The sequence below is a fragment of the Mchenga conophoros genome, linkage group LG15 (assembly GCF_057382185.1).
Source record: "Mchenga conophoros isolate Kocher_MC1m ecotype Shallow Benthic linkage group LG15, M_conophoros_male_GT1.1, whole genome shotgun sequence".
Lineage (NCBI taxonomy): Eukaryota > Metazoa > Chordata > Actinopteri > Cichliformes > Cichlidae > Mchenga > Mchenga conophoros.
This window is the reverse complement of record NC_140540.1, coordinates 9,862,445-9,874,743: the sequence shown is the minus strand read 5'-3', so window position 1 is coordinate 9,874,743 and position 12,299 is coordinate 9,862,445. Positions and strand designations below refer to the sequence as shown.

At 40.3% G+C, this 12,299-nt stretch overlaps 1 protein-coding gene across 1 annotated transcript; it reads right to left on the bottom strand.

The window, feature by feature from the left end:
• Positions 1-7,928: 7,928 nt before the first annotated feature.
• On the bottom strand, positions 7,929-10,464 carry fosab (Fos proto-oncogene, AP-1 transcription factor subunit b). Its single transcript, XM_085246432.1, has 4 exons — positions 10,145-10,464; positions 9,491-9,712; positions 9,287-9,394; positions 7,929-9,171 (listed from the first exon to the last, which is right to left on the bottom strand). Exons 1-4 carry the CDS (start codon positions 10,274-10,276, stop codon positions 8,497-8,499), a joined length of 1,137 nt encoding a protein of 378 aa, XP_085102558.1. The 5' UTR covers positions 10,277-10,464; the 3' UTR covers positions 7,929-8,496.
• Positions 10,465-12,299: the final 1,835 nt, after the last annotated feature.

The window sequence follows — 12,299 nt, the reverse complement described above, 5'->3', positions numbered from 1 at the left end:
TTTTATTATATTATATCCAGGCTTGCCAACTGGTTAAGAGCAATATTCATGGAATTAAGAATAAAGCATATAAAAATATAAACACTTTGTCCAGGCAATTGTCTTCTCTGTGTACTTCCTCTTTTCGTCCTGCCTCGCAGCAGCGCATGTTTAAAACCTTTTGTCCAGCATATCTATTATATCTAAAACTAAAGATATTGATGTTTTGAGTTAGTGAGTTGAAATTTTGATTTATGGGTGGCAAAAAATGTTTTTCTAAGAAATATTTTTTGTTTTGTTTTGATTGGAGTGGCGGAGTAAGCTTTAAATTACATTTTTAAAGTAGCTGAAACAGTTTTGCACCTAGTTTTAGTCTTTTGTTAAGTTATGGTTTACTTTTATAACTTTGGTGCAAAGAGAAGGATGCATTTGCAGTAGGCATGACATTGCAGATCTGGTTTGCACTCAGGCAATTAAAATACTTACAAGGACTCTACCTTGACAGAAACTACCAGAAGAATCACAGCAAGACTTTTCTATGACTAAACTGTTGTAAAAATAACTGCTCAGGTCACAAAGAGCCCTTACCACAAAGCATCCAACACCTAAGAAATCTGCTAGTGTATCATCTACAAAGGGAGGGACTGGTACATGCATATGTGAAAAACTCTAAATTGGTGTAAAGGCAGCGATCAATGACAGGTGGCATGGACACCAAACAGACAGCAGCTGCAACAGAAGAGGAATCAAAATTTTGGCCAGTGAAAGCTGAAGGAGGATTTCTTCATCCTTTGATCATGTGTAAGCTAATCCTGACTGCCTTCTGTACCACTCACTGGGCAGGCAGGGGAGCACTTTCTATATTCTATTTAGTGAAGCCCTCAACTACAGAATCTTTTCTACTTCATATAATAACGCTCCACATCGTCATTACATGAAGTAGAAAAGTAGATTCTCCAGCAGAGAGTCAACTGTTCTCCATTTCCACCCTGTACTGTCACAATATTCAACTCTCTGCACACAATAAGCCACTTTGTTGCATTGTCCAGTACATTTTACACACAGTTACGCTGAAACATCAGATATTTGCATTTCACAAACCAAATATAATCAACCCCACAGATAAAGAAGAGGGAAAGATAAGGAAACACTTGGAGGGGGGGAATTAATGATAAGCATGGGGAAATTTACAAGATATACTCAAAATGGTAAATGAGCTTTAGTGCTTTGGTGTGACAAGCACATATTGTATGTTAAAGGACTAAATCATACTGTATATAAGTGTGTCACAATGTGTCAGAGGAATGACTACAACTCTTGAGTTATTTGCTAAATGTTTTCCTAAATTAATCACAACTCCAACTGCTCAGAGCTTTACTTTTTGTGTATATTGGTCATAAACGGAGCATTTAAGTGAAGTGCGTAATTTCTTCTTGGAGCATACTGTATCAGGTTGCAGGGGTTTTCCTGGCTAAAACCAGTTCTTTCTCACTAAAACTGGAGCTCAGACTTTTGTACTGTTTGTCAAGTTCACGCAGATCAATTGAAAAAAAGAAAGAGAAAAAAAAAAACTAACCACGTAGCAAACCATGTTATTTGCTAGATATTGTCATTTAAAATTTTCATGTAGGCACCAACAGAGTTCAGTTCAGTTACTGACGACAGTTACAGAGACGTGAGAGGTTCAAAGCAGACAGCAACCTAGTCAGCGTTCACCTTTCAGTCAAACTTTACTGTGCGCCTGCTGTGAAAACATAAAAAATCGTAAAGAAAAAAAAGGGAACTTATTATTTACTTGTTATTTAGTGGAATACTAACAATAAAAACATGTACATGTCGAATATTTATTGGTTTATTTTCTTCGTATTTTTGTGTCTAACAGGTTAAGGCTGTTGTTAGTAAAACGATGAAATTTATACCCTTCTTCTTTCCACTTGTCACATTTTGCAGAGCCATTCAGTGGGTTACAACAGAACCTTTGGTGGTCTGGTTCTGGTCTTCAGGACCTGCCTTAACATGATGATTATATAAATTGTATAAAGCAACCACACAGGCAGGGGCAGATCTACTGTGGTGGCATGTGCCATCCTAAAATAATCCCTTGCCATCCCTAGTGCAACCATAGTTTTGCATATGACAGTGTTGTTTATAGCATGAACACTTTTACCCTAGCTACAGTTAACATTGAATATAAATTCTAAAACTTAATATATTGCAAAATGTTACCCTTGCATTAAAAATGTGTTACCCATAGTGTTGAGCTGGCTTTATTTCCTGTTGTCAGTAGTGTTTGACAGTACAGATTTCTGACCTTATGTGTAAATTCAAGCATGTAACAAAAAAGTGCCAAAGAGAAGTTAGACTTGCATTTCTAACTGATCCACCTAATGTTGTGTAGCTTTCAGGAGTTTATACTTATTGAGCTACATGCTTATTTATTATGTTGGCTGTACAGTACATAAGATCGAACTGAAATGTTTAATGATTTGGGATAAAGCCAATAAGAAAGTTATAGACTTTGTTATTGTTATTGTTTATATGAAACGTGTATACTTATTGCATTTGATGTATTTTCACCATTTATATATAATGCATATTACAGAATGTAACTACTGTATGTGTCTAAAGAAATGGCTTTGCTTTTGCCACCCCCTCTGATTTCCATGCCACCCTCATGCCACCCTAAGAAAATTTCTCTAGCTCTGCCCCAGCCACACAGGTCTTGTTAAAAGAGATACCTTAGCTTGAAAAACCAAAACAATTTCTGTACCGGGCTGTTAACATGTTTACTGTAATAGCAGAACAGCTTACTCCTACTTATGACAGGAAAATCTACCTGGTTTCTTTTCTTTTCTTTTTAAGCCTTTTGGAAGGATCTGTAGGAAATGTTCTTCAAGCTTTCCAGTGTGTTTTAACCAAAGACTGCATATGAGACGGAAATGACCGCTGTGACACAGGCGTGTTTCCAAGATTGTTTAAGAACCGTGGCACAGAGGTACTAATAAGTCAGAATATTTCATCAGAAGTAAAAGCATTGTAGAAAACTGGTGTAGAAAACATGATTTTTAGGCTCTCACGAATGCCTGTATCCAATTTATTAACTTAAACATAATCTTGCACTGGATAAAATTGTTTCAAAGTGGAAAAAAGTATTTAGACTTTTCATTTAAGTAAAAGCAAACTAAACGTTAAAATCCTAATCAAGTAGCTTAATAGTTCACAGGTTCATTGTTTAAATTTTAAAGCTTTAAGCTAGTTACTTAAAGCTTTAAAGTAACTAAAGTAAGTGTACTCATTATGTGGAATGGCACCTTTAGAATTATATATCTACTGATTTGGGGGATTATAAAATTAACAGTAATGTTATCTAATGCCCTCATTTTAGGGGGCACAAATCATTTGTAGGGGGGCATCAGTTGGAGCTGGTGCCATCCGATGCCCCCCTGGAGAACACACCCCTGCTCTGACATTAGTATCATCACTATGCTATCATCTAGTGAGATAGCTAGCTAAATATACATATATTTTTTAAAGGTTTATTCTTATTCATCTTTATAACAGGTATTCTTATTGTATCATCAGATTTTTACTCATTGCTTTTTCATTTCTGCTTATTTATTTATTTATTTTTTAGGCCCCTTTATTTATTTAAATTCCATTTTTCTGCTTAACTGAGCTATTCTCCTTTACTGAAGTCATTTTTACACATTCTTTTTAATTCCTTGGCTGCTGTACCACTGGCATTTCCCTAGTTTTGGGATGAATCAACTATATTTTATCTGGCCATTAAATTACTTTGCTGAACAAAGTGCAATTTTTTACCCCTGCCCCGGTAGTGGTCTTGTGTGGGATGGAGTGTTTACATCAGGTGTATTGTTCGCTCTGTAGAGTGCTCCAACTCCAAAAAAGGAGTTTCCTGGGTACGGAGACAAGGTGACCTTGCACAATAAGCTAAATATATCATTATAAAGATCATCACTATTCACACTATTCATTTATTCAAGCATCCTATCACAATATAAGATATGCAGAGCCCAGAGCTGTAGCTGCAGTTCACAGAGCAATGAATAACAGTCATTAGGACAAAAATTGTTCTGGACTTTTATGACTCTCAAAAGGATGTGACCTGAATGGCTGCCTCTGTCTCCCTGTTAGCCCTCTGTTCAACTAACACCACTCAGTAGACTGGTGGTCAGTTTCCTATTAAGACTGGAAATATGGGATGTGCAGTAAACAACAAGAACCCCGCACTTTAACTCACACAGCAGCAGCTGTATTTACAAAAATAACTCTCAACTTTCCTTTGAGGGAGCTATCATTTTCAGAAAATCCTTGTGTTAGTGTTTTGCAGACCATAGAATATTTTTAACCTGGGCCCCCTAGTGGGTCAGAGAGGCTACATATCTGAGACTAATGTTAGTGGCAGAGCGTGGGAAGGCTTGTGCAAACAAGCCAGTTCAAGGTGGAGAGAAGCACAATAGATCGATCAGGGACTTTAACTCCTTTCACTGAATAAATAGCAGTCTTATAGTTAGAAGTCTTTTAACCCCCCACAATCTGCTTATTGATATCTAAATATTGTCACTAAAATCCCTTTATCATTACAGTTACTAATAATCCAGATCTATCCTGTAATCGCTGGATCTAGATTATGAAAAAGACATATTACGTTCAGTGTTGGCTTGGGTCTTTTTGAAAATCCCAAACGCTATTATTTTTCTGTCAGCAGCTCAGGGATTACCCAATTATATATGATAGAGCTGTCCAGTTTCCAGGGAAACATCCTAGTTACTGATCCCATGAGACAAGAAGAGGACACGCTGCTGAGTGGGGAGTCTGGCAGCAGGTGAACAGTAATTATTGGATAGAGAAATCCCTCCAGTTTTGTATCTTATTGCGTCAAAACCTCTAAGAATAGCAAGTCACACACACTCCTCTGTGCCGCAGAGGAGCTTAGGCTACAAATGAAATTCACAAAACTTTACATCCAACAATAATGAGTAGCCTGTATTTGAACTAGTTTCAGCTGTTCTTGAAGTGTGAAAGTCATGCTTGTTCAGAAAAAAAAATTATTTGCTTCTGTTTGTTAATTCCAACCCTTTCTGGGCACATTTATTTATTGATTGTGAATTAAACATTTCAAGGAGTAGGATGAGAGCTTCTTTTGAAATCTTACACCTGATTGACTGTAACCGTTTTGTCACCTCTGGGCACAGTTCCAAAATTTCATTTAATTTGACTCCAAAGAACAGACACTTCCTTAAAGAACAAGCCTGCTGACGCAAATGCACACACCCTTTAACTAGCTGTTGTTATTTTATGAGTTATGCTCCTTATCACTTCTAAATACTGAGAAGACACATTCACACAGCAGTAATTCATCATTAAAAAAGGGCCTCAGGCAAACTCACAATAACTCAGACAAAGAGTTGTTTCAGGGCAAAATTGGATAAAACTGGGTGTGCTTAACATTGATTACTATAAGTGTTATTCTGAGTCAGCTCTTGCTCTGTTACTTAGCCATGACTGGCAGACTGATGTTTTGTAGTTTGTTAAAAGCTTTCACATCCCTTCTCAGCAGCAGAAAGCTATCAGGGGGATGGCTTTCTGTGAATACAAAGCCAAGCCAAGCTGAGCTGTTGTCAGTGTGGCACGTAGGCGAACTCAGCTGTTTCATCATCACTGTGCTCACAATTACACCAAGGCAGGGATCTCTGTCTGTCTCCCTCCCTGCAATCCTCTCATCCTCATCATTGTCTCCCTCCCTCCTCCTTCTCCTCCTCCTCCTCTCTTTCTACCAGGCGTATGCTGCCTGGTTCCTCCCCTGGGTTGCAGCACCGACGCAGGTTGGCGTCACAGTGGTCTAATTTTACTGCTGTTGATGCTGATGTTAAAAGAAGCAATAGGCACCTGCTATTTCTGCAGCTACCCCATCTCCCCGAGCCCGCAAAAGGGGTATTAATAAACAGAGTTATTAGATGCTGCATGGTCGCACACGGAAGCTTTATTGAGGAAAAGGGGGGGGGGGGGGGGGGGGTACTGCTGAAGAGTAAAGGAAAACAGATACTGAGAAATAGGCTGTTATGCAACGGCACTGCAAGGACAAAGCAAGAAACCCTATAAAAGCCAATCTCATAAAGAACACCATATTTTGCTACTTCAGTGCTTTGAGCGATATTAAACTTGTTCCTCATTTGAAAGCAGGCCCTGAAACCAGGAAGCAGAGCAGCAACAACTGCTGACATCTTGTGTGGCTTTACAAAAAAAAGGGTGTGACCACACTGGAAGGCCTCCAACGTCAGAGCTGGTTGGTTATTGTGCGACAGTAGTCTTCCACCAAGCATGTCTTTTACACAGACACACCACGCATTTCCTGTGTGAAGCCATTAGGCAACCTGCCTTTTGATGATTCTGCACATGATGAAATAGTGGTACAAGGGGAAATGAGCAAATGAGGTGAGAGAATGACATGCAGACAAGATGAGAAGGCTGGGAGAGGTCTGATGACACAGTGAGGAGCAATAAAAGCAGAATAATTCATCTGCAGAGATGCCAATGGAAAAAACACACACACAAAACACACCACCGAGATTTATCTGAAATAATCAATGATTACTGCATAAGTGATGCATTTATTGCCTTCATGGTCTCCTGCGTAACAAGAGGCAATAGATGCCCCCACCCCCAGACCTTCAGTTTTAATTCATACTGCATACACAAATTATGGGGGTAAGGATTGGGGGAGATTATACTAGATTATATGAAAATTTCATTTCTAGATCTTCCACATCAGGTGACCTTTTTAACTAACAAATGGCATTTGGATGTCATGCTGTCACTTCAGCATCCATGTTGGCACAGATGTGCTTCAACAAGATCCACATTTAGCATACAGTCACAGCATAAAAATAAACCCTTATCGCTCATGCAGAAGTTCATTTAATAGGTCGACAATGCTGTCTGTGCCTTTATGAATTATTTCTGAGGACTCCTCTTTTTCCTTTTTTTTTCCTTCCTCGAATTATGCTGTAACTCGCACGTCTTTTGTTCTGTGGGAGGTGATGTTTTGGCTAATCGGGGACCTTCTGATGCACGAGAATTAATTAAACCATCGTATATTGTGGCTGAAAACGTCACTTTCAGATCCTCCTGCGAGTTCCCTTGCACAACTACAGATCGCGTGCGTATGTCTGTGTCTGCGTGTGTGCGCGCGCGCACGGTTGGACGTGAGAAACGTGTCGCATCGGTTACGAAAGCAGTGTGCAGCAAGCCTTTTTCATCTTTTTATCACAGATGTCGGTGATTAAATCGGCTCTCCCTGAGACCGGCAGAGGGGAAAAAGCCGAAAGAAGAGAGCGTATATCTGTTTTAGCGGGGGGGAAAAGCGCTGACCGAGCTGCCCGGTTACTTTCTGTTGGCAGGCGGCAGCGAGCAGCAGACTCCTCGCAGAGCCCTATATTTGGGCACGGAAGTCCAAACGTCATCGCGCACGGCTTACGATTAAAAAAAATGGAAAGAACGCACTGACGTAAGAGCCACTGACATAGTTAACCCTGGCAACAGGCGGAACAATAAATAGAGCAAGTGGAGGTACAGGGAAAAAAGATGGCTATGCCTTATATAAGCTAATTTTAGCATTATTTTAATAATTTTTGAAAGCATTTTACTGGAAATGCTTTTAATTTACTACTCCTGAGAATATTCCCCTCTTTTTCTCTTCTCTTTCATCTTTTCTAAAATTATTTTTCCTTTGCCTCTCTTCCCCTAAACACGGCGGGAGGTTTCTTCCTGTTAAAAAGAGTTTTTCCTTCCCGCTGTCGCAAAGTGCTTGCCCCATGAGGTGACTGATGAATACACCTGACTTGAACTGAATAAATATGTAAATACATATGTGTGTGTGTGTGTGGATATCGTGAGAGGAAAGCAACACACCCAGCCAGCACAGATGATTGAATTGAAATATCACTATCTTTTTATTTACATATTTTACAAACAACATTCTTCTTTACTATCTCTTTCTCTATTCCTCTATGTGTAAAAAAATAAATTTAATAAATTAAAAGGACTAATGTTTTCACAGAAAACTTTGGATAGACCACTCAGACCATGGTTAAGACAATGCACGTGTTTCTTTTTTGTTTGTTTTTTTCTTTTTAAAATTTCACAAACAATTCACATGTTAACTCTCACATTCCATTAACCAGAAAACAAACTGGATCAATAATAACTATTGCTCTGAACATACATCGATAAACAACAAGTTATGTTATCTAGCACCATATAAATCATATACGAACTCATATAACGACTAGATGGTATTAGTTGAAACATGCGGGGAGGGGTTTTTTTGTTTTTGTTTTTTAAACTTGCTACATTGGTGTTATAGGCAAGTATAGATAAAGGCAGATAAAAATCATAAATAATTTAATATAAGTCTGTTCCATAGCCCTGTGATCGGCACATCTATGTAAGAAAGTGTGCTTTGATCGGAAGAATCATTGTTTCTTGTACAGTCTTTTAGAGGGCCAGCAGGGTGGGTGAGCTGAGGGAGTCGGAGGACTGCTCATTGCTGCTGCTTCCTCTCCTGTGGGCGACGCCGCAGGTGGGGACGGTCTCTGCCTCTGGGAAGGTGAATACAAATGAAGACGTGTAGGTAGTGCAGGCTGGGGTGCAGGTTACTACAGGTGTGCACAGGGGCTCGAAGTCATTGGTATTAGCTGAGGTGTGAAGAGCCTCCCACTCCTGACCCGTGTAGAGGGAGCTGGACAGGTCGACCTCTGGCACAGACCGTGCCGTCTCCATCTCCGTCTTTGCCAGGAGATCCAGAGACTCCTCCAGGACAGAGGACTCCAGGTCTGACATCTTGACTGTGCTGCTAGAGACGGTGGCTGTGGAGAGGGTGGCGCTGGCGCTGGAGAATATGGAGTTGGAGGTTGAGGTGAAGGTCGACTGGCTGGAAGCGATAGCGGGTGTATGAGAGACGGTGATCTGTGGCTGGGTGGACACTGCAATGGAGTGGCAGGAGTGGGTAGGAGAGAGGGAGGTCAGGGGGAAGTCTGTGCCCAGCTCAGAGGGGATTTTGCAAATGGGCTGGTGGGCAGCCAGAATGAACTCAAGCCTCTCCTTCTCCTTCAGCAAGTTGGCGATATCATTCTGCAGGTTGGATTTCTGGTCTTCCAGGATATCAGTTTCCTGTAAGAGAGAGAAATGGAGGAAGTTGCATCAGCTTGGCTGTTGGATAGCTCTGCTATAGCTCTGACAATAAACATGTTTCAATGAGTGATGGTAAATCTGATGGGATACTTACAGCTTGCAGAGTGTCTGTAAGCTCTCGCCTCCTGTTGCGGCATTTTGCTGCTGCCTGCTTATTTCTCTCTCTGCGAATCCTTCTCTTCTCCTCTTCCTCAGGTGTCATCTGCACATGATAGAAGGTAAAAGTTAGGACCCCTGCTCTTTAATAATCTTAGTCTATATATATATACATAACACTTCATGAACGAATGATAATTACCTGTTCCACTTTGCCTCTCTTGTTGTGAGCCCTGGACATTGCAGATTTCATGACTGCTCTTGAGTATGCAGGGCTAGGACTGGAGGTGTAAGGGTGAGCTCCGTGGGAAGGGGCCACTGAGGAGACCACAGGCTGGACCATCCACTGAAGATCTGGGCTTGTGGAAATGGCTGTGACTGTGGGGATGAAGGAGGCACTTGATGCTGTCAGGTCTGTGAAATCCTGGAGGAAATGAAGTAAAAAAGGAGATCGTCAGGACATTTGGTACATTATCAGGAGGGGTGGCAGCATTGCAAGATGTCTATGAATGAAGCACGGAGGGTCTATAAAAAGCTGGATGGTTTAAAAATATCCTTATGATGTCAGCTATGACGTTACATTCTCTCTATGGAGTTTCCAGGTGGATGAATGAAGCTTGCCTTGCACTGTGTGGTGCGCAGGTCAGAGTTATTTTTTAATATATATATTTAAAAACTCAATGGGTGCTTTTCTTAATTTCCAGCCAGCCTTTTTCATTATTAACATTATTATTATTTGAAAACATCAAATTTAAGCTTTGTCAGTTTAATTTAGTAAACATTCAAATCTCCAACAGGTTCTTTCTGAGCTGAAATAGCGTGTTGTAAAGATTTAACAATGTTTAAGCGGACATACCTGAGACTGGGGAGATCCCATGCTGGAGTAAGATCCCGCTGGTGACGGGTAATATCCCAAAGTGTCCACGGACGGGGAAGCGGTGCTGCAGCGAGAGGAAGAGTCGCAATCCGCGTTGAAATTGAACATCATCGTTCCTTTTTTTCGAAAAAAAATTTAAGCAAATAAGAAGATCCGGACAAACTCTACTAAGGACGAATGTAAACTTGAGGTCAGGATAGTCCTTTAGTGGGTTTGCGAGAAAACTCTTCAAGCGCTGCTCCCGATCAGTTCTCTTTAGTCGCTGTTCTGCTACTCAAAGTTAGACTGCCAACTCTCCGAGCTGGGCCTTTTTTATAGTGTGCCTGCTGACGTAGAGAGGGGTGTGCCGTTCACCCGACACCAGGAAGGAAAAAAACACCAAAACACTGACTTAACAACGCCGTAATAACACCGACTTTTCCTCGCGCTCCATTTAAATTCAATACACTTTGTTTGCACGAGTCACGAATGAGTCATTTACAGGTGATAAGTGACTATTTAAAATGTTTATTTCTAAAACTCGTCTTCAAGAAATGGAATATTCCGGAGCGGGATCCCCGATACGTAGGTATCCATATATGGTGCATCCTGTGAAGGAGGCGGGGCCTGATGGGAAATACACCTTGAGAGTGGCGGACAGCGGCATGACGTTATGTAAAACAACAAACACAGACGCTGTTGTGAAAACTTGAAGAACTGAGATAACAGTGAGGAAAAGTGCGTCCTACACAGCAGGGACACAATTAAACATGTAAATGTGTCTGTGCTGAACAAAACGTACCAAACAAACACATTAAAAAATAAAAATCTGTTTCTGTTTTTTTAACCCCCTCCCCCAGCCGTGCGCCTCCTTTTTTATTTGTATTTTTGAAATATAGAAACTCTATTTTATCGTGCAAACTTGTAGTTAAGCACTTTGTGATATTCACCTTGAAAGGTGGTATATAAATAACATGTTATTTAAGTACTCGCTAACTTCACTCACTGACTCACTTATCGACTATTTTTAAAGTGTTTAATTTGATCAATTGTTACACATTTAATGCAAGACAATTCATACAATCACAGGAGGCCCATGTTTGTATGTGTAGGTAGGTCACAAAGTACAAAGAATAATTTGAATAAAGATAAGAATAAGCGAGAAAACGGTGGGTAATTGATTTTCACTTGATTCTGTGGTCTGTCTGTTAAACCGACTTTTAATTTACTTATATACTTAATTTTATCCATGTATTTTTCTTATTTAATCCCATGCGTTTATATCCAGTAAGTTACAATGGAATTGTTTCATAGAATTGTCTAAAATATCTCTACATAAACGTTACATGTCAGGACATGGGTGACATGTTCTCCACCCTCAGGTACTATTTGTACTTTTCGCCTGCAATCCAGAACAGGGCGTGTTTAGCTGCAGAGCGAGCTGATAACTGGTTTTCTGTGTGTACGTTTCCTCGACGACAGTTTACATTTCTCAAAGGAGGGGACGGGGAGGGGTGGCAGTTAATTGTAAAGGTCTTCCCCAAAGCCACTAGCAGAGGGAATCCTCAAGATTTACGTAAGAAGCTATGAAACGAATTCATGAAATGCAGGCTTAACGGTGAGCCAACATTGCGACTGCATTTGCTGTTTAATAACTGTTCATTCTCTGACATCAGCACTTTTTTTTATTATCGTGTTGACTTGAGAAGTAGGTCTGTGGAACAGGCATCGTGACTTTCGTGCAATATTACCAAAGTCAGCAACATTTTGCTGGTGGTTTTGTTCATGGTTTATTCTTAATAAAGGCGATACATTCATGCACATAAAAAAACACGAGCAAAGCATTTTATGAGTTTTATGAAACACAATTCATGCTTTTCTTCTTCTTTTTTTCTCTCTCTCGTGAGTCTTCCGGGAATTCCCTTCTTTAACCAAACAAGCACAAAACAAGCGCCATAAGTGCTCTCGTCCCATTAAACAAACCATAAAGACTAAACAAAGGTGTCATTGTGTCAAAAGACCCTAATTCAGGCTATAGGATTTTGCGCTTTCTTTCCCGCGCCAGTGTTTTGTTGAACATTCCTGGTTGTCATAGCGACGCCCAGCCCCTTTCGCGTCAGTGACGTCCATTTAGTTTTTATTTTTTCATAGCAAA

Coding starts and splice junctions, on each gene's coding strand:
- fosab (XM_085246432.1), bottom strand. CDS start 10,276: ATGATGTTCAATTTCAACGCGGATTGCGACTCTTCCTCTCGCTGCAGC. Junction 9,395..9,490: donor AGAGAGGCAAAGTGGAACAG/GTAATTATCATT, acceptor TATCATGTGCAG/ATGACACCTGAGGAAGAGGA. Junction 9,172..9,286: donor TTACAGACACTCTGCAAGCT/GTAAGTATCCCA, acceptor TCTCTCTTACAG/GAAACTGATATCCTGGAAGA.